The sequence below is a fragment of the Borostomias antarcticus genome, assembly GCF_949987555.1.
Source record: "Borostomias antarcticus genome assembly, contig: scaffold_421, whole genome shotgun sequence".
Lineage (NCBI taxonomy): Eukaryota > Metazoa > Chordata > Actinopteri > Stomiiformes > Stomiidae > Borostomias > Borostomias antarcticus.
Window position 1 is genome coordinate 7,501 of NW_028176381.1, and position 21,815 is coordinate 29,315.

The window sequence follows — 21,815 nt, forward strand, 5'->3', positions numbered from 1 at the left end:
GCTATGAAAACGAGGCCTAAAGTGGATTCAAAACGCTGGGGGTCTTGATGCCTGGAGCGTCTGGACATTGAGAGAGAACATTCCCTTTAAGAGAGAGAACAATCCCTTTAAGAGAGAGAACAATCCCTTTAAGAGAGAGAACAATCCCTTTAAGGGAGAGAACAATCCCTTTAAGAGAGAGAACATTCCCTTTAAGAGAGAGAACAATCCCTTTAAGAGAGAGAACAATCCCTTTAAGGGAGAGAACAATCCCTTTAAGAGAGAGAACAATCCCTTTAAGAGAGAGAACAATCCCTTTAAGGGAGAGAACAATCCCTTTAAGAGAGAGAACAATCCATTTAAGAGAGAGAACAATCCCTTTAAGAGAGAGAACAATCCATTTAAGAGAGAGAACAATCCCTTTAAGAGAGAGAACAATCCCTTTAAGAGAGAGAACAATCCCTTTAAGGGAGAGAACAATCCCTTTAAGGGAGAGAACAATCCCTTTAAGGGAGAGAACAATCCCTTTAAGAGAGAGAACCATCCCTTTAAGAGAGAGAACAATCCCTTTAAGAGAGAGAACATTCCCTTTAAGAGAGAGAACAATCCCTTTAAGAGAGAGAACAATCCCTTTAAGAGAGAGAACAATCCCTTTAAGAGAGAGAACAATCCCTTTAAGAGAGAGAACAATCCCTTTAAGGGAGAGAACAATCCCTTTAAGAGAGAGAACAATCCCTTTAAGAGAGAGAACAATCCCTTTAAGAGAGAGAACAATCCCTTTAAGAGAGAGAACAATCCCTTTAAGAGAGAGAACAATCCCTTTAAGAGAGAGAACAATCCCTTTAAGAGAGAGAGAACAATCCCTTTAAGGGAGAGAACAATCCCTTTAAGAGAGAGAACAATCCCTTTAAGGGGGAGAACAATCCCTTTAAGAGAGAGAACCATCCCTTTAAGAGAGAGAACAATCCCTTTAAGAGAGAGAACATTCCCTTTAAGAGAGAGAACAATCCCTTTAAGAGAGAGAACAATCCCTTTAAGAGAGACAACAATCCCTTTAAGGGAGAGAACAATCCCTTTAAGAGAGAGAACAATCCCTTTAAGAGAGAGAACAATCCCTTTAAGGGAGAGAACAATCATTTAAGAGAGAGAACAATCCCTTTAAGAGAGAGAACAATCCCTTTAAGAGAGAGAACAATCCCTTTAAGAGAGAGAACAATCCCTTTAAGAGAGAACAATCCCTTTAAGAGAGAGAACAATCCCTTTAAGGGAGAGAACAATCCCTTTAAGAGAGAGAACAATCCCTTTAAGAGAGAGAACAATCCCTTTAAGAGAGAGAACAATCCCTTTAAGAGAACAATCCCTTTAAGAGAGAGAACAATCCCTTTAAGAGAGAGAACATTCCCTTTAAGAGAGAGAACAATCCCTTTAAGAGAGAGAACAATCCCTTTAAGAGAGAGAACAATCCCTTTAAGAGAGAGAACAATCCCTTTAAGGGAGAGAACAATCCCTTTAAGGGAGAGAACAATCCCTTTAAGAGAGAGAACAATCCCTTTAAGAGAGAGAACAATCCCTTTAAGGGAGAGAACAATCCCTTTAAGAGAGAGAACAATCCCTTTAAGAGAGAGAACAATCCCTTTAAGAGAACAATCCCTTTAAGAGAGAGAACAATCCCTTTAAGAGAGAGAACATTCCCTTTAAGAGAGAGAACATTCCCTTTAAGAGAGAGAACAATCCCTTTAAGAGAGAGAACAATCCCTTTAAGGGAGAGAACAATCCCTTTAAGAGAGAGAACAATCCCTTTAAGAGAGAGAACAATCCCTTTAAGAGAGAGAACAATCCCTTTAAGCCATGTCTCTCCATTACCTGCCGGAGCTCAGAGGGGGCGTCCGCCTGCGGGTCGTGGTGACCGTTCTCCACGGGGTGGAGCTGTGACAGCATGACCTTCCTCTGCTCGTAGTGGACGAACATCACCTCGTCCGTCTCTCCGTCTCCTCCCTCGTCCGTCTCTCCGTCTCGTCCCTCGTCCTCCTCCCCGTCTCGTCCCTCGTCCTCCTCCCCGTCTCGTCCCTCGTCCTCCTCCCCGTCTGGTCCCTGGGCTGCGTCCCTGTCCCCGCTGCTCTGCGCCTCCTCCTCCCTCAGCTCCTGTTTCTCAGGCTTCCCGTCTGTGGAGGAGCAGAGACGCGTGGCGCTCCGCCGGTTAGCGCTCCGCCGGTTAGCGCCTCAGTCACGGTGCATCAGGACCAAGCTACCTTTACACTGTTGTTTTGCAGTAATCTGCAATTTCATTTGCAGACTGTAATGAAGGCGGCTCAGTTCACTATGAGTACGACTCGATCTCCTCTCAGGAAACATACATTTGAACAAAGTTACTCATAAATCGGATCAAAGTTTTGTTGATCTAACTTGTGACTATTTATTGTCTATTTGTGATTTGTATTATACTTGATTCTAGGATAGCTTTTCTTTAACCATATTAGCAAGCACTCTGAAACACTTTATTTAAAGGGTCTTAACGTATCAGTTTTACTCACTCTGGGTTCTTCTGACCCTCTCAGACTCACTCTGGGTTCTTCTGGCCCTGTCAGACTCACTCTGGGTTCTTCTGACCCTGTCAGACTCACTCTGGGTTCTTCTGGCCCTGTCAGACTCACGCTGGGTTCTTCTGGCCCTGTCAGACTCACGCTGGGTTCTTCTGGCCCTGTCAGACTCACTCTGGGTTCTTCTGGCCCTGTCAAACTCACTCTGGGTTCTTCTGACCCTGTCAGACTCACTCTGGGTTCTTCTGGCCCTGTCAGACTCACGCTGGGTTCTTCTGGCCCTGTCAGACTCACTCTGGGTTCTTCTGGCCCTGTCAGACTCACTCTGGGTTCTTCTGGCCCTGTCAGACTCACTCTGGGTTCTTCTAGCCCTGTCAGACTCACGCTGGGTTCTTCTGGCCCGGTCAGACTCACGCTGGGTTCTTCTGGCCCTGTCAGACTCACTCTGGGTTCTTCTGGCCCTGTCAGACTCACTCTGGGTTCTTCTGGCCCTGTCAGACTCACGCTGGGTTCTTCTGGCCCTGTCAGACTCACTCTGGGTTCTTCTGGCCCTGTCAGACTCACTCTGGGTTCTTCTGGCCCTGTCAGACTCACGCTGGGTTCTTCTGGCCCTGTCAGACTCACTCTGGGTTCTTCTGGCCCTCTCAGACTCACTCTGGGTTCTTCTGGCCCTGTCAGACTCACTCTGGGTTCTTCTGGCCCTGTCAGACTCACGCTGGGTTCTTCTGGCCCTGTCAGACTCACTCTGGGTTCTTCTGGCCCTGTCAGACTCACTCTGGGTTCTTCTGGCCCGGTCAGACTCACGCTGGTCTCTGGTGAGCACCTGGCACCTGAAGCCCGTCTCTCCTATCCGGCGGCTGAGTTGGAGCCAGCGGCCCTGGGGGAAGATGGTGCTGAGGTCCCTGAGGAAGTTGTCCATGCCATCCTGGCCCTCCTTGGGCATGCTCCAGGAGCCCAGCACCGCCAGCTCCACCTGGCTCCGGCGCTGGACCTGGGGTAGGGAGGTGGGAGGAGTGGGTGAATCATATCAGAGCTGTGCTAGGTGGACTAGAGGGTGGATCATATCAGAGCTGTGCTAGGTGGACTAGAGGGTGGATCATGTCAGAGCTGTGCTAGGTGTAGCGCAGGCCTAGCATATCTGTCCACTCACCTGGCTGATGTAGCGCTTCACCTGCCCGGGGATGAAGGGGTAGTGGATGACAGCCAGAACTACGGCCGCGTCGTGACCAGGGACCCAGCGGCCCACCAGGAGCCCGCTGTCGGCCCGGTTACAGCACTGAGGGAAGAAGATCTTCAGCACCATGGCTACAGCTCAGGGGTTCAGGCTGAAGACGAGGCTCCTCCAGAGATGGCAAAACGGAGAGTCAAATATCTGGGGTGGGATAACAGAGGAACGGCACTGTTAACTGTAGAAAAGCAACAGGCTTGATAGTGTTTTGTCAAATATAATTGGTCTTGACGTCTGAACCAGACATAGGAAACAAGTTTTTGACTCAGTGAAATGATAAATGCCTTAAAAGATAAGTCATCTTTTCAATGTGGAGGCTAAAATCAATTATTTCGACTCAGTTGTTGCCCTTCACAGCTCTGCTGACCTCTTTTGTCCTTCTAATATTGAGCCTAGTGAATGTTTCTATGGCAACCAAGCCGGAGGCATACTGTACAACTGCGATTGATTATCAATCAATTAATCAAAGCTTTATTTGTATAGCGCATTTCATACCCAGAGGCAACACAATGCGCTTTACAGAGAACAAGGGAGGTGGGCATACGACCCACTCTCTACATATTCCAGAGGGAAGCAAAAAAACAGTAATCACCCGGGGGCCAGATAAGTGAGCTGTAAAAATTCTTCCCTGACCCCTCTCAACAAGGCGATCGAGCAAGCTCCTGGAGTATGTTTGTCTACCGGCTAAGAACATTTATAGAGCAATAAATAACATTAAATTACATTTTCAGAGTAAGAGAGGCTAATAACATCATAGGAGAGACATGGCAAACATTGGTGTATGTCTGTGTGTGCGTGAATGTGCCTGAAAATGATAAATGCCTTAAAAAATTTGTCATCTTTTCAATGTGGAGGCTAAAATCAATTATTTCGACTCAGTTGTTGCTGCTGACCTCTTTTGACCTTCTAATATTGAGCCTAGTGAATGTTTCTATGGTAACCAAGCCGGAGGCATACTGTACAACTACTGTACAACATCCCATCACAGAGCAAGCCATGAGTTACAAGATATCCACATCATTTCATCACAGTCAATCCAACTGTCATGTTGTTGTGATAAAATGAGAAGAGTATAAACAAGAAAGATAGTGTTAGCAGTTCATGCAGTCTGGGATGTGGATATCTAGTAGCTAACGGTAGCTAATGGTGCATTCGTTTGTGGTCGGAGGTGGCAAGTCGCAAGTGGCAAAATACCTACCTCCGACCTGTGTGCATTCAGCTATATACCATTATATCACAGTTACCTAGTTATATCTATATACCATTATATCACAGTTACCTAGTTATATCTATATACCATTATATCACAGTTATCTAGTTATATCTATATACCATTAAATCACAGTTACCTAGTTATATCTATATACCATTATATCACAGTTACCTAGTTATATCTATATACCATTATATCACAGTTACCTAGTTATATCTATATACCATTATATCAGTTACCTAGTTATATCTATATACCATTATATCACAGTTACCTAGTTATATCTATATACCATTATATCACAGTTACCTAGTTATATCTATATACCATTATATCACAGTTACCTAGTTATATCTATATACCATTATATCAGTTACCTAGTTATATCTATATACCATTATATCACAGTTACCTAGTTATATCTATATACCATTATATCACAGTTACCTAGTTATATCTATATACCATTATATCACAGTTACCTAGTTATATCTATATACCATTATATCACAGTTACCTAGTTATATCTATATACCATTATATCACAGTTACCTAGTTATATCTATATACCATTATATCACAGTTACCTAGTTATATCTATATACCATTATATCACAGTTACCTAGTTATATCTATATACCATTATATCACAGTTACCTAGTTATATCTATATACCATTATATCAGTTACCTAGTTATATCTATATACCATTATATCACAGTTACCTAGTTATATCTATATACCATTATATCACAGTTACCTGGTTATATCTATATACCATTATATCACAGTTACCTAGTTATATCTATATACCATTATATCACAGTTACCTAGTTATATCTATATACCATTATATCACAGTTACCTAGTTATATCTATATACCATTATATCACAGTTACCTAGTTATATCTATATACCATTATATCACAGTTACCTAGTTATATCTATATACCATTATATCACAGTTACCTAGTTATATCTATATACCATTATATCACAGTTACCTAGTTATATCTATATACCATTATATCACAGTTACCTAGTTATATCTATATACCATTATATCACAGTTACCTAGTTATATCTATATACCATTATATCACAGTTACCTAGTTATATCTATATACCATTATATCACAGTTACCTACTTATATCTATATACCATTATATCACAGTTACCTACTTATATTTATATACCATTATATCACAGTTACCTAGTTATATCTATATACCATTATATCACAGTTACCTAGTTTTTTCTATATACCATTATATCACAGTTACCTAGTTATATCTATATATCATTATATCACAGTTACCTAGTTATATCTATATACCATTATATCACAGTTACCTAGTTATATCTATATACCATTATATCACAGTTACCTAGTTATATCTATATACCATTATATCACAGTTACCTAGTTATATCTATATACCATTATATCACAGTTACCTAGTTATATCTATATACCATTATATCACAGTTACCTACTTATATCTATATACCATTATATCACAGTTACCTACTTATATCTATATAACATTATATCACAGTTACCTAGTTATATCTATATACCATTATATCACAGTTACCTAGTTATATCTATATACCATTATATCACAGTTACCTAGTTATATCTATATACCATTATATCACAGTTACCTAGTTATATCTATATACCATTATATCACAGTTATCTAGTTATATCTATATACCATTATATCACAGTTACCTAGTTATATCTATATACCATTATATCACAGTTACCTAGTTATATCTATATACCATTATATCACAGTTACCTAGTTATATCTATATACCATTATATCACAGTTACCTAGTTATATCTATATACCATTATATCACAGTTACCTAGTTATATCTATATACCATTATATCACAGTTACCTAGTTATATCTATATACCATTATATCACAGTTACCTAGTTATATCTATATACCATTATATCACAGTTACCTAGTTATATCTATATAACATTATATCACAGTTACCTAGTTATATCTATATACCATTATATCACAGTTACCTAGTTATATCTATATACCATTATATCACAGTTATCTAGTTATATCTAGTGCATTCGAGCAACTGGAGGCTGAGAAACATATCCGAATTTGCGACGAGGAAGTGCGAGTTCATGAGGTGTTTTATTTAATTCCTAGTAGCAAGTCGGAATTTACCACCTCCCAGTTATAAACGAACGCACCATAACTCCGTACTACTACGACGAGTATGAATAATCACTCTTTAAAAAACGACAAACTGATGTGAACGATAAACTACATGTCCAATTGTGTATTTGCTGTAGCATTACATGTGCATATCAATATAGTTTAACCTGTGAGAGACGGGGGAGAGAGTTATTACTATCTAGTAACAATACAATTTACCCTTTCGTTAGCAGGTTAGCTTGAGAGGATCGCCATCTTTGTTGTTGACAGTCCGTCACAAATTATCCTCCGGGTTGATAGCTAGTGTACAGTAGTTCCTAAGGCTTCGTAGTTTTGAATACTGTAGAATGTTGTACTTTGCAATCAACGCTTATAATTCTTGCATTGTTTTCAATATAAATTTCGCATTATTACCAAAATAACTATTGACTAGTATCAGTCTATATAACTTCCGTCATGTTTAGAAAAAAACAAACTCACTTGAGTAGCCTAAATGTACTTTTTTCCTTCTTTTATTTAACAAAGTAATTATTTCAAATGAATCAAAAATAATTAAATCCTAACAATGAACAAAATAAAAATCCTAACACACATGAAATTAAACTAGCCACTCACTTTCAATGTTCCTCTGCTTGCTTTGGGCTTTTCAACTGAATGAATAACTGTATGTGGGTTATCTGCACTCAGTGACACAGCAAGAAAAGAGCGGGCTGATTAGCAGCAACAGTAAATACAGCGGGTTTCAGTTATCTGTGGAGATCATATTAATAGGCTACAAATATAAAAACATGCACGTTATCAAGAACTGTGGACGTGCATTTCAAATCAGAGTCCTGTAAGCACATTTAAATGGTTAATTTATAAATTATTATGTCATGAGGTGTAATTTTCTTCTTATTCCTGGCTATGCTTTTATCATAAATAATTTGTCACAATTTATAAATGTCATCATTAAAGGCATAATATGTAATATGTGGATTAAAATAAACATTTTTTTTAAAAATACATCCATAGGGCTTTGCGAAAGCTGCAGAGTAAAAGTATTGCTTTTCCATAAAAAAATACATTTTGTCTGAAATTATTACATTATGAAATTTTGACTGCCCGACAATGACACTCTTTTGATATCATACCAGCCAATAGTATTACAGCATTGGTACTGCGCGCTGGGTTGCCAGGTTCTATTCTAGCTTCACCACTGTGAGATTAGCCAGCAAACGTTATACTTCCATGAATTAGCAGCATAATAGATGTTGATTAGTGTGTGTGCGACTATAAAACGGCATTATTCCGTCCACTTCCGCTCACTCTTTTCAGCTAAACTTTTGGTAAAATGTCCGAGTCTCGTCGTCCTGCTTTTTGGCAACCAATACGTTGTGTTGTGTTGTTGCAGTTCTTATCTTTAGACACTAGATGGCGGAAATAATCCACATATTACACATCATACCTTTAATAATATTCCTGCTTCTCCTTCTGTTCTGAACTACACTGACCATCATGCTTCACGGCTAATACGGAAGTAAAGAACGAGCGCACACATGTCCCAAAAGATCTGAGTCGAAATCAAATCATCCATGGTCGAAATCAACACGTTATCTCAGCTGAAATGAGTGACAATTCAAAAGATGACACCGAAAACGATAAAGTCTCTTGCGAGAGGGACAAGACGGATGTCCTACATGCCTTCAAAGTCTCCTTTTTCGCTATGAGCCGTTTGCCCACTTTCCCTTGGACTGTAAGTCTCTATCCCAGCTCTTTTCTTATTTATTCTTGAATTCTATTTATGAATTGTAGTATTTTCTACTAATTGTAGTATTTTCTGCATTATTGTATACATTGTATGTATTGTACTGTATGTTTTAGTTGAGGACTCTTGGAAGACTAGCCGATGGCTAAAAGAGATCCTAATAAACAAACAAACAAGCCCACAATAACCAACAATCAACCCAACGTTACAGTTTATTCTCCAATTTTATTGTAATGCACTGTATGTTTATTTTTTATGCATTAACAGCTCCTCCAAAGAGCCCTCGAGAATGACAAATCATCAGACTTGATCTTAGAGATTTTAAAGCAGGTAGGCCCACATATTTTCACTCATCTGCAGCTAAATTGTTGAAGCATATCCCTGTGACCAGTGAGTATTTTTCAAATCTCTTTTCACAGACATGCCTTCATTCGCTGTGCAGCAAGCACCCTCCATCAGTCAAGTACCGGAGACTCTTCCTCACCGAGCTGATCAAAAGGGTTAGTGAGTATCAACATGTCCTCTCAAACCCTGGCTATTATGAACCTACAGCTGCTCCATCATATTATGACACATTTCAAAACTATTTGCACTACTGTATTTCCAAAAACTCAGCGTTAGGAGACGAATCAAGTCAAATCTTCCCCTCCACTAACATAATGATGTTCTATTCAATCAATCAATCAAAGCTTTATTTGTATAGCGCATTTCATACCCAGAGGCAACACAATGCGCTTTACAGAGAACAAGGGAGGTGGGCAGACGACCCACTCTCTACATATTCCAGAGGGAAGCAAAAAAACAGTAATCACCCGGGGGCCAGATAAGTGAGCTGTAAACATTCTTCCCTGACCCCTCTCAACAAGGCGATCGAGCAAGCTCCTGGAGTATGTTTGTCTACCGGCTAAGAACATTTATAGAGCAATAAATAACATTAAATTACATTTTCAGAGTAAGAGAGGCTAATAACATCATAGGAGAGACATGGCAAACACTGGTGTATGTCTGTGTGTGCGTGAATGTGCCTGGGCCCAGATAGAGGCAGGGGTCAGGGGTAGGGTCGGGGTAGGAAAAGGATACGGACCCGGGTTAGGGTGAGGGGAAGGGGATCTGAGCCCAGGACTGGTGTATGTCTGTGTGTGTGTGAGTGTGCCTGGGTCCATTATTGCTCACTGCCTCTGGGAACCCAGGACTCCTGTTAGTGAAGTTGTTCCATACGAGCAACACTTTTGCTGAACAATTCTCTCTCTTCTACAGCATGAATCCACCGATCCAGAGCCGTTGGACGAGCTGTACGATGCTTTGGGCCACGTTCTGGGCACCGAGGAGAGGTCCGAATGCTTCAAGAGCTACTTACTGGTACAGTGAAAACCATGCATATCTATTTGATCGCATATTTAAATTGTAATATTTCCTGTCATGTAAAAGGTCACCTATGGTACCGTGAGGAGCCACAGTGAGCCTGTCGTTGTTGTTGTTGTTTACAGCTGTGTGGAGCCACAGTGAGCCTGTCGTTGTTGTTGTTTACAGCTGTGTGGAGCCACAGTGAGCCTGTCGTTGTTGTTGTTTACAGCTGTGTGGAGCCACAGTGAGCCTGTCGTTGTTGTTGTTTACAGCTGTGTGGAGCCACAGTGAGCCTGTCGTTGTTGTTGTTTACAGCTGTGTGGAGCCACAGTGAGCCTGTCGTTGTTGTTGTTTGCAGCCGTGCGGAGCCACAGTGAGCCTGTCGTTGTTGTTGTTGTTGTTTACAGCCGTGCGGAGCCACAGTGAGCCTGTCGTTGTTGTTGTTGTTTACAGCCGTGCGGAGCCACAGTGAGCCTGTCGGAGAGCGCGGCGTTGATCTCAGAGGGCACCACGGGGCTCGTTACCTGGGACGCGGCCCTGCACCTGGCAGAGTGGGCGCTGGACAACCCACACATCTTCTCTGGCAGGTACTGACGTGTGTGTGTGTGTGTGTGTGTGTGTTTACTGACAGGCATGTAGTCATCGGTGGTCATTAGTCTGTAGTCTGATGGGACGTGTAGTTTTTGTTTCATTAGCCAGTTCATGAAGTGGGATGAGGTGGGTAGTTACATGTTTTTATTAGCATGTGTTTTTATTAGCGTTAGCATGTGTTTTTATTAGCATGTGTTTTTATTAGCATGTGTTTTTATAAGCATGTGTTTTTATTCGCATGTGTTTTTATTAGCATGTGTTGTGGACTTGACTGGATCGTGTGTGTTTCCTCCCCAGGACCGTGCTGGAGCTGGGTAGTGGCGTGGGTTTGACGGGGATAACGGTGTGTCGCTCCTGCAACCCCTCCAGATATGTCTTCAGTGACTGTCACGGCAGAGTCCTGCAGAAACTGAGAGACAACGTCCAGCTAAATGGATTGGCCAACCAATACGCCCCCAGAGTTTCTGTGGAGGAGCTAGACTGGGGCGCCGTGACAGAGGAACAGTTGGAGGAGATGGGAGCCACCACGGTCATCGCTGCAGGTACAGTATCGGCTCAGTGTAATGGAATTTAACTGATCTAGTTAAAAAGGATTTACCAAGATTCGCTCAAAAGGTTAAGTCTGGTTTATTGTGAAAACATACGAGCGCAAGGACTTTCTGGACAACGCAACAAGAGTGGTTTATCCAGAGAAGCGCCGGCCCTGGGTCCTGCTCTGCCTTATATTCGAGCAAAACACAGGTACGGTGCTTCCAGGATGTGATTGGCTACTCCATTGTACGTCATAGTAAGGTGACGGATATCAAACAGTGGTCGAGGGATGAAAAGAAAAGCGCGGTACACTTTGAATATAGACAAAGGAACAAAAGGCCTGAGCCAGGACGGGAAGGTTGAAGTGTGAGGCCTTTCCTGTCCTGGTGAGGAAACAACAATCTTAAAAGAGAAGTGAGGAAGACAGAGGTTTAGGAGGTGTTTGGAATTACAAAAGAGAGAGAGGAACAAAGGTTTAAGGTGTTTGGATGTAAATTCTATAACATCAGCTCTTTCTAAATTACTTAATTAATTACTTCATTATTAGGGGGCCAAGCACCAAAGGTGCTGCTGAGTTAATTCGTTATGAATTGCGTGATTTGTGACATGATTTTTACAAAGATATGGTACTGTTAATAATAATAACATAACATACCAATAACTTTTTTGTGGACTAAAAAAAAAGTTGAGTGCCTTTCCACCTGCTGTTCTCTCCCCTCACACAGACGTGGTGTTCGACCCCGAGGTCACCGGCTGCCTGGTCAATCTCCTCTCCAAGGCCCTCCGGTGCTCGTCCTCAGGACGTCCCCCCGACGTCCTCATCTCCTCCACCGTCAGGAACCCACACACATACAACTGCTTCAAGCACCAGCTTGGTAAGCAGCCAAGGGGCGGCTGTAGCTCAGTTGGTAGAGCGGGTTGTTCAGTGATCGAAGGGTCAGTGGTTTGAATCCCAGCTCCGACTGTCCACATGTCGAAGTGTCCTTGAGCAAGACACCTAACCCCAAATTGCTCCCAATGAGCAGGTTAGCACCTTGCATGGCAGCTACCGCCATTGGTGTGTGAATGTGTGTGTGAATGGGTGAACGAGAGGTCATTGTAAAGCGCTTTGAGTGCCGCTAAGGTGGAAAAGCGCTATATAAGTGCAGTCCATTTACCATTTACTAAAGTAGTGTCCTGTGGTTGGGCTCGACTGTATCTGACGAGTTTCCTTGCTGGTTCTAGAGGCCGTCTAGTTGTATAGCTTACAGGAAAGAAACCTGGGTCTCTATCTATACACACTGCATTGATAGGGAGCATGTTTTCATTCGAGGGGTTCAAGGGAACTGAACTAATTCCAAAAACGTGTTTTTCTCGTCGTAGAAAATGCCGGAATCCGCCACGATGTCATCACAGGACCGGTGACCCATGTCTTCCCTTACAACAGGCTCTCCGCCATTGAGCTGATAAAACTGTACATATGAATTTGTACCGTACCTGCCTCTTTATTTGTGTGCGATAAAGTTTTATTTACAGAAAATAGACATTGTGTAAAGTCCCATTCATACATTCAAGTCTTTTTAAAAGAGGGAATGAAGACGTTTGCTGTTGGTCAAGCAGTGTTTTGTGAGCCCAACGATGCGAAGCCTCTTAGAGCAGATGAGACTGTGCTGCTATGTTCTCATTTTGAAGCTACGCCGTGACGTCTCACTGTCCTATTCCACAGACTTGAGGCGAAGCTGAGATCAGCTCGGCTTCATTCCTGGTTTAACAATGTTCAACAGTCGCCTCGGTCACTAGGGAGACACGCTAACTTCAAGTTGACCCATGACTCCCACAACCCAAAGATAGAAATGTCCTCGTTCTTTTCCTCGTGCAACATGGACCCTTGTGGTCCCGCGTGACGTTGTCCTAGCGTCCTGGCCGTCCGCAGCGCTGCTACCGGGCGGCTGCCAGCAAGGGGAGGACGTTGAGGTCCCAGTTCTCGTCCCAGCGCTGCCCCCCGCTGGCCCGGAGGTTGTTCCTGAACGAGACCAGCTGTCCCTCGGCGCTGGGGAAGTCCCACAGCAGGGACTACGGGACACAAGCAGAGACGGTCAGACGCTGGGTCAAACCCTGAGCCAAGACAGATGTACCTGCTTCACTGCCTCTGCCTCGACCTCCAACAGAACAGGGCTGCTGTAGTACTACTACTGGGCTGAGTTTCCCAGAGGCGTCGTAGTGCTACGTTCATCCTAAGCTACGGCGTTCGTCGTAGCGCTACGATGCCTCTGGGAAACTCAGCCCAGTAGTAGTACCACAGCAGGGCCTCGTACCTTGAGCTGCTCGGACAGTTCCTGGGAATCGTGGAAGACCAGGCCGTTCTGCTCGTGCTTCACCAGCTCATGGAGGCTGAGGAGAGATGACCGGGTTGTAAACTGGACACAGAGCACAAACTAGAACTGTTAATGAACTCCACGTTCACCCTGGTCTGGTACAGTAAAAGCTGCCTGGACACTGATACATTGATACGTATCAATTGATCCCTTTTCAATTTCATTCACCGATATCAAACAAAGGGATGCAAGCACACTGAAGATACTCAATGGACTACACGACAGAAAACTACACTTCCCATGTGGGCTCCGTCTGTGGTGATGGAGGAGGAGCTCCCACACTCAGACCTCAGCCCTGGCCTCTCCTTCCTCTCAGCCCTGGCCTCTATCTCCTCATAACCCCGGCCTCTATCTCCTCATAACCCCAGCCTCTCCTCTCAGCCCTGGCCTCTCCTTCCTCACAGCCCCGGCCTCTCCTTCCTCACAGCCCCGGCCTCTCCTGGCCTCTCCTCACCAGTTGAAGTGGACGGCGCAGACGGGCAGACAGCAGCCAAACATGTCCACCACCTTCATGGGCAGGTCCAGACCGCTGGACGACCTGTGGAGACACACACCCAGGTCCGCAGAGCCTGGACACACACACACACACACAGAGCTGTAATCCCAAGACGGTGGTAAAGTAGGGACACACACACCCAGCAGGACGCAGGGACACACACACCCAGCAGGACGCAGGGACACACACACCCAGCAGGACGCAGGGATACACACACCCAGCAGGACGCAGGGACACACACACCCAGCAGGACGCAGGGACACACACACCCAGCAGGACGCAGGGACACACACACCCAGAAGGACGCAGGGACACACACACCCAGCAGGACGCAGGGACAAACACACCCAGCAGGACGCAGGGACACACACACCCAGCAGGACGTAGGGACACACACCCAGCAGGACGCAGGGACACACACACCCAGCAGGACGCAGGGACACACACACCCAGCAGGACGCAGGGACACACACCCAGGAGGACGGGGTGAATCAGGGACTCACATACCCAAGAGGACGGGGTAGTCCTCTGACTCCAGCCAGGGGGTGCAGATGCTCACGTGTTCCAAGTGCAGAGCGTCTATCAGCTTCCTGTAGTGGTCCTTCTGAGGACCCTTACCTGGAACCACAGGTAACCATTCGTACTTTCATACTGGATTTTCGTCTGTAGAAACAATAGTTTAATACCGTGTTTTCACAATGATTAAAGCCGTCAGAGGACCTGACCCTTGACCCTTGTCCAGCCTAGCTGGCTGCCTACTGCTGTGTTTGTTTGGCTGAGAGGCGTGGCGGCGTTGAGGCACCTGTGATGACGCAGACCAGAGAGGGCAGGGAGGCTCCATCTTGGACAAAGGCCTCATACTCTGTCGAGACCAGAAAAGAACAGGGGACACACATTAAAGGTACCCAACGAAACGTGAATCAAAACAATCCATTCTTTGTTTATTTTCAAAATCCCTCAATTATATGGTTCCTCGTAGTCTAATAAACATGTCGAATCACTCGAATGTCTTTCCTATCTTGTCATTTCTTCGCAAAATAATATTTAGCTAATGTTTTGAAAACAACAAAAGTGTGTGAAACGTCACTATTATGTGCTCCGCGTATTGACGCGATGACGTAGTACGAGATTTTCGGGGACCGCCTTCTCAAATTTGCTCTAGAGCGCATACTAGTGGTCAAAAACTACATTGGGTACCTTTAATACAATAGAGAAACACACAGGGTTCTGATTCTACCCACGTAGTCCTGGCATCTCAACAAGGTCAGGGAATAAACAGCAGGTGAATCAGATATAGGAAAGCTTAGTAAACAGTCTAAAGGTGACAGCAGTAGAAGAGGATAGGAGAGAGGAAGTAGAAGTAGATAGAAGAGGATAGGGAGAGAGGAAGTAGAAGTAGACAGAAGAGGATAGGAGAGAGGAAGTAGATAGAAGAGGATAGGAGAGAGGAAGTAGAAGTAGACAGAAGAGGATAGGAGAGAGGAAGTAGAAGTAGACAGAAGAGGATAGGAGAGAGGAAGTAGAAGTAGATAGAAGAGGATAGGAGAGAGGAAGTAGAAGTAGATAGAAGAGGATAGTAGAGAGGAAGTAGAAGTAGATAGAAGAGGATAGGAGAGAGGAAGTAGAAGTAGATAGAAGAGGATAGGAGAGAGGAAGTAGAAGTAGATAGAGAGGATAGGAGAGAGGAAGTAGAAGTAGATAGAAGAGGATAGGAGAGAGGAAGTAGAAGTAGATAGAGAGGATAGGAGAGAGGAAGTAGAAGTAGATAGAAGAGGATAGGGAGAGAGGAAGTAGAAGTAGATAGAAGAGGATAGGAGAGAGGAAGTAGAAGTAGACAGAAGAGGATAGGAGAGAGAGGAAGTATAAGTAGATAGAAGAGGATAGGAGAGAGAGGAAGTACCTTCAAGCGCCTTCAGAAGAATGGAGAAATCCTCATCCTCTATGAAACAGTAAGGGAACGACATAACAGTTGGTTTGTTATAACAACATATAACAGTTGGTTTGTTATAACAACAACATATAACAGTTGGTTTGTTATAACAACAACATATAACAGTTGGTTTGTTATAACAACAACATATAACAGTTGGTTTGTTATAACAACAACATATAACAGTTGGTTTGTTATAACAACAACATAGAACAGTTGGTTTGTTATAACAACAACATAGAACAGTTGGTTTGTTATAACAACAACATATAACAGTTGTTGAGTTGGTTTTTCAGAGAGGAGATTTTTGTTTTCGCCAGATATATTGAGAAAGCTTGGTATCTAAGACAAGACCAGCCCTTGTGACCATTCAACCGCCAAGAGTTAGTTATGGAACGCAGCCAATCAAATAACACCAAGAACTTGACTTGTTGCCGAGGTTCATAATGTGAGTTCCTGGGAGAGCAGGGGGCTCGGAGTGTCCAGGTCGGGGGGTCGTCCCAGCGGGCGAACTGACCAGTCCAGCTGGTGCTGCTCAGCAGGAGGGCCGGCCGGCCTGGGGTCAGAGTCACGGCGTCGCCTGCGGGGTCACGGCCTGTGAAGGCCGTCCTCTCCGTCCCTCCTCCACCGGTCCCATCGCTGCAGGAGACAGACAGACAGACAGACAGACAGACAGACAGACAGACACACACACACACACACACACAAACACACAAACACACACACACACACACGTGAGTGACATCCAATCCCAAAGGGCTATTATGACGTTATAACCATATAACAAAGTTATTACACACACTGATATATATATATATGTAATATATATGTATATACAGTTTACATATCCACTTTCCAGGTTATGTAAACTGTCTTTTCCAGGTGTTCTAGCAGCTCTGTGAATGGAGATGTTGCCCACAGAGAAGCTGAATGTGTTTCTCAGACTTGAGCGGACATCTTTTCCGGCCACCTTAACTCTTTATCTAACTGGGTTGTGACTCAGCAGATGAACTCTGACCTCCCTGTGGGAGACGCTGGTCCCACTCACCTCTGCTGGAACGGAGGATACGTATCGGCCAGTCTCATGAACAGGTCATGCTGGAGTTTCACCGGCGTCTCTTGGAATATAGAAGGAGGCTTGTCGTACAATGTGGTCGCCCTACGTACGCGAAAGAACGATCACGTTAAAGTACTGCTGTTTCTGCTGCCAGTCAAATCAGTGAGGTTTACCACAGACCAGCTATGAACTGACAAGGATGAGACATACATCTACTGACTGTTGGGGAATCAATATGTCAATGTGTCTTTATACAACGGTTAGTTCTGGTTCTTGATTCTGATTGGCTGGAAGCCGTGTTAAAATACTTTGTAACACACACCTGGGACCGCATATCATTCCATTTTCAGTATTAACGCGCCTCCCGTTTGATCCAATGCATTGTAGTTGTTGTTGTTGCTTGGCAACCCTTTTGTTAGGGGAACTATTTTGCTCGGCGGAATTGAGGGAATGATGCTTCGTTTTGAATAAATGTTAATATTTGACATTGCTGTGTGTTTATTTTACACTAATAGATGTAGTAACCGTTGTATAAAAGCAATAAACCAACTAACAACGCCCTCTAGCTGTTATAAAATCACTATAACACACGGCCTCTCGTGGTTTATTGCTTAAATTACATGTAGCCTGTTGAACACACACAGGTCTATAGAGAGACACCCTTACTTGATGCCCCAGTTGTTCTGCAGGTCCTCCCTCATTGCGTTGGTCACACACAGGTTGTGACGGGCAAAACGTCCAAAGAACCACTCGTACCTGATGTGGGAGCAGAGAGAGGCTCAATCTCAACCAAAAACAACCTTCACAGCTGCATCTGGGCGAGACGGGGTGAGACAGGGTGCATCTGGCTGGTGTTGTGGAATTTACATCCAAACACCTTAAACCTTTGTTCTCTCTCTCCTTTTGTAATTCATCACCTCCCCCAAATATTCACATAGCTGTGCTAACATACAAAATGGCCTCCAGGAGGCCATACACTTTGAATCTGTCTACAACAGAATAACCATCCTTTGTCATCCTTTGTCCCCAATTGACGCCTTTTTCTCATGTCACATGTCTGTACTCTTGGCCACGCCTGCCATTTCATATGACGTACAATGGAGTAGCCAATCACATCCTGGAAGCACCATACCTGTGTTTTGAGCACATATAAGGCGGTACTAGGCGAGCTTAAACTCACTTGTCTGGATAAACCACTCTGCTGCGTTGTCCAGAAAGTCCTTGCGCTCGTATGTTTTCACAATAAACCAGACTTAACCTTTTGAGCGAATCTTGGTAAATCCTTTTTTGACTAGATCAGTTAAATTCCATTACACTGGACTGACCACTTTGCCACCCTGACGATGGGGTGTCCCGGGCCGTGGGAAAGGGCCATGATGGTGTAGCCGTAGTTGTGCCAGTCTATGATGAACTTGGTGCCGCGCAGAGCGCACACCAGGCTGGTCACTGCTATGCCAGGCAGACCAGGAGGGTTCTGGGGGGAATATAAGAAATGAGAAATACTTTTTATTATCATCATATTTTCTAAGCAAGCTATTCCAGTCCACATTCTGAAACATGTTACCAACAAGTCTCTCTCTCTCTCTTACACACATAATCTCTCTCTCTCTCTCTCTCACTCACACACACACACACACACACACACACACACACGCGCGCACACACACACACACACACACACAGTGGGTGTATTGGCATACCTGCATAAGAATATGAGACTGGACCTCCATCTTCAGTAACACAGAGAGTATCTGCAGTGACTGGACCATCACTTTGGTAGCGTATGTAAGAATCCTAGGACCAACTGACCAGACAGAAACACAGAGATAAACACAACCACACTACTGTGGGCCTACATGATATTAAGCACTATGTGTGTCCACTTTTCTAATCAAATAACCTACCTTGGAGGCCTTTCACTTCGCCAATGGGGACGATCTTTATGTTGTCATCTCTAATAATGTCCTGATGAGGTTTGGTACCTGGGAATGAGATGTTTCATTTGAAAACCCCACCTCACTGTGCGCTATAGACAACAGCGTGTGTGAAGTTGACTAAAGCCTGACATTTATGCCTTTGTATGAAATAAAATGCTCTTTTAATACACTGCTGTGAATCCCACAACAGCAACCTCTGCTTTTGAAGAGCGCGCACACACACACACACACACACACACACACACACACACACACACACACACACACACACACACACACACACACACACACACACACACACACACACACACACACACACACACACACACAAAGGGTTAGGCCTACTTACAAACAAAGTATGACATTTAGCCTACTGTGACAGACAAGAGTGTATTGAATGTAGGTTGTTATTAGTGTTATGTAGGTTGTTATTAGTGTTATGTAGGTTGTTATTAGTGTTATGTAGGTTGTTATTATTGTTATGTAGGTTGTTATTTTACCCAGGAATCCGACAAAAGTCACGTTAAAGCCGTGTTTGCTGAGAGAGATTGCATGATACTGCATGCGAGGACTGCGTCCAATATCTCCCAATACCAACACGCACACGCGCCGCGTGAGCCCACCGGGCTTCCGTAGCTTCCTCATCAACTGGGATACGACCACGACACTCACTGGAAAAACGAGAAGTGACCATATTGCACTTATTCCGGTTAAATAAAAGCCTGTCACTAATAATAAAAGTATGAATGAGCCTGTGAGTAGAGGTGTGGAGACGCTGGCATCCGCCATGTTTGTTGTTCCGAGTGACGTGGCACCTCTCGCGAGAGTTGAGCTCCTCGTTAAAGGGCCCGCTTATTTCAGAGTGATATTGTTTTTGCAAAAGACCTCAATTGGAAATATATTTGGAATTTACCCCATAAGTATTTACTGACTAATAAAATAAGAGAAGTCTCCTTTAGAATTTTACACAGATATTATCCTGCAAATCACTATCTTGTCAAATTTAAGAAAGATATCAATGTTAATTGTTCATTTTGTAATGTACTCCCAGAAACACTTCTTCATTTATTTTGGCATTGCACTCATACAAAAAAACTATGGAAGGATCTAAGTAGATTTATTATTGATAATATTGACCCTGATTTCACTCTATGTCTAGAGAATGTTTGGTTTGGTTTCATTAAAGATATTGGCAGTAAAACCAAATATTATATTATTAACCTAATAGTTCTTTTAGCAAAATTTCACATTCACAAATCCAAATGTACTAACTCTAAACCCCTGTTCAAAATTCTAGAAAATGAAACCAAACAATACATAAAGACTATTTTTTCCTCCAATAATAAGAAGGCTACGAAGACAGTGAGTTTGTGCTCCTTCTTTGATTTGTTTGTATGAAAGGCTTGATATATGTACCCTGGCTCTTGTATTATTTTTAAATTTGTTTTATTTCATTCTTTGTATTGATTGATTGTTGCTAATTTGTATTGTTTTGTACTGTACATTTTGTACTGTTTTGTACCTTGATTAATAAAGATTTATTTAAAAAAAATAAAAAAAATACAAAATCGTTAAAGGGCCCGCGCGTGCACCTGCTTTAAAGTGCTACAATGTTGCAAACATGGGAAATGTAGAATGATTCGTTCAATATCAATTATGCAAAAGCTCCAGCCAAATGTTATCTGTCTTATGAAAAGTCAATATTTGGTGTAGATCTATAAAATGATTCCCTTAACCTTGGATACTGTATGTTCAAAATAGAATCCAGCTTTCAGGATTAATAAAAAGTAAATATTTGGTGTAGATCTATAAAATGATTCCCTTAACCTTGGATACTGTGTTCAAAATAGAATCCCGCTTTCAGGATGAATTGTAGTTACAACTAAAAAAAAGTCAGGTCTCTCTCTGGCACTTGGGGCAAGGCAGTTGGAAATGCATCAGTTGTTTGTGCTTTTAACAAACAGACACAGTTTGTATAACCATCATACAGGCTATAAGATAATTACTGGACTGGCATTGCAAACTCCATGCAAACTCCATGTTTTGCAAACAAAACATGGAGAAGCAGCATTCAGCTTTTATGCTCCACATATCTGGAACAAACCTCCAGAAAACTGCAGGTCTGCTGCAACTCTTGCTTCTTTTAAAACAAGCCTGAAGACTTTTCTTTTTGCCACTGCTTTCTAAGAGGAGCTATGTTTATCAGTATACTGCACTGTCACTTTTATTCCTGTATTCTATTTGTCCTGCTTTTTGTTTAAATGTCTATAATGACTTGCCTTTTGTTTTAATGCTTTTAATTTGTCCTGCCTTTTGTTTTAAATGTCTATAATGTCTTGCTTTTTGTTTTAATGCTTTTAATGTCTCATGTAAAGCACCTTGAATTGCCCTGTGGCTGAAATGTGCTATATAAATAAACTTGCCTTGCCTTGCCTCCATAGCCTAGATGAATGTCATAATAGTCCTACTGTATCTTGCATGGGCATGGTAGTCTGCAGCTGATTGGCCTATAGCCTAGTTAACGAGTCGAGTCTGTTCAGACAAATCGAGGACTGATGAACAGTTTATTTATTAAATTGAAACTCGAGGTGACTAATTAACAGTTTATTTATTACATTTAAATGACATTTTAGACTAGGCCTAATTCCCATCGGACTATAGGAACCCACGT

The 21,815-nt window shown here is 43.0% G+C and overlaps 3 protein-coding genes across 3 annotated transcripts in view; 1 reads left to right on the plus strand and 2 right to left on the minus strand.

Moving 5' to 3' along the window:
- The window catches only part of pigq (phosphatidylinositol glycan anchor biosynthesis, class Q), a gene marked incomplete at its 3' end in the record, with an annotated part of 12,195 nt that extends 4,772 nt beyond the window's left edge, over positions 1-7,423 (minus strand). The window contains exons 1-4 of the mRNA XM_084462530.1: positions 7,377-7,423; positions 3,667-3,888; positions 3,261-3,507; positions 1,843-2,141 (exon numbers count right to left, since the gene is read on the minus strand). Coding sequence (XP_084318656.1) covers positions 1,843-2,141; positions 3,261-3,507; positions 3,667-3,819 — 699 coding nt within the window. The 5' untranslated portion in view covers positions 3,820-3,888; positions 7,377-7,423. The remainder of the gene's footprint in view (positions 1-1,842; positions 2,142-3,260; positions 3,508-3,666; positions 3,889-7,376) is intronic.
- Positions 7,424-8,726: 1,303 nt separating this feature from the next.
- eef2kmt (eukaryotic elongation factor 2 lysine methyltransferase) lies at positions 8,727-12,859 on the plus strand. The gene is made up of 8 exons (XM_084462529.1): positions 8,727-8,892; positions 9,172-9,234; positions 9,324-9,404; positions 10,162-10,263; positions 10,702-10,835; positions 11,137-11,381; positions 12,096-12,245; positions 12,733-12,859. The coding sequence occupies exons 1-8, from the start codon at positions 8,764-8,766 to the stop codon at positions 12,831-12,833; spliced, it is 1,005 nt and encodes a 334-aa protein (XP_084318655.1). The 5' UTR covers positions 8,727-8,763; the 3' UTR covers positions 12,834-12,859.
- Positions 12,860-12,904: 45 nt separating this feature from the next.
- On the minus strand, positions 12,905-19,860 carry alg1 (ALG1 chitobiosyldiphosphodolichol beta-mannosyltransferase). Its single transcript, XM_084462528.1, has 13 exons — positions 19,645-19,860; positions 19,112-19,189; positions 18,908-19,011; positions 18,533-18,681; positions 17,874-17,963; positions 17,199-17,309; positions 16,668-16,789; positions 16,121-16,159; positions 15,023-15,082; positions 14,728-14,838; positions 14,179-14,293; positions 13,665-13,740; positions 12,905-13,422 (listed from the first exon to the last, which is right to left on the minus strand). Exons 1-13 carry the CDS (start codon positions 19,787-19,789, stop codon positions 13,288-13,290), a joined length of 1,335 nt encoding a protein of 444 aa, XP_084318654.1. The 5' UTR covers positions 19,790-19,860; the 3' UTR covers positions 12,905-13,287.
- Between the last annotated feature and the right edge of the window lie 1,955 nt (positions 19,861-21,815).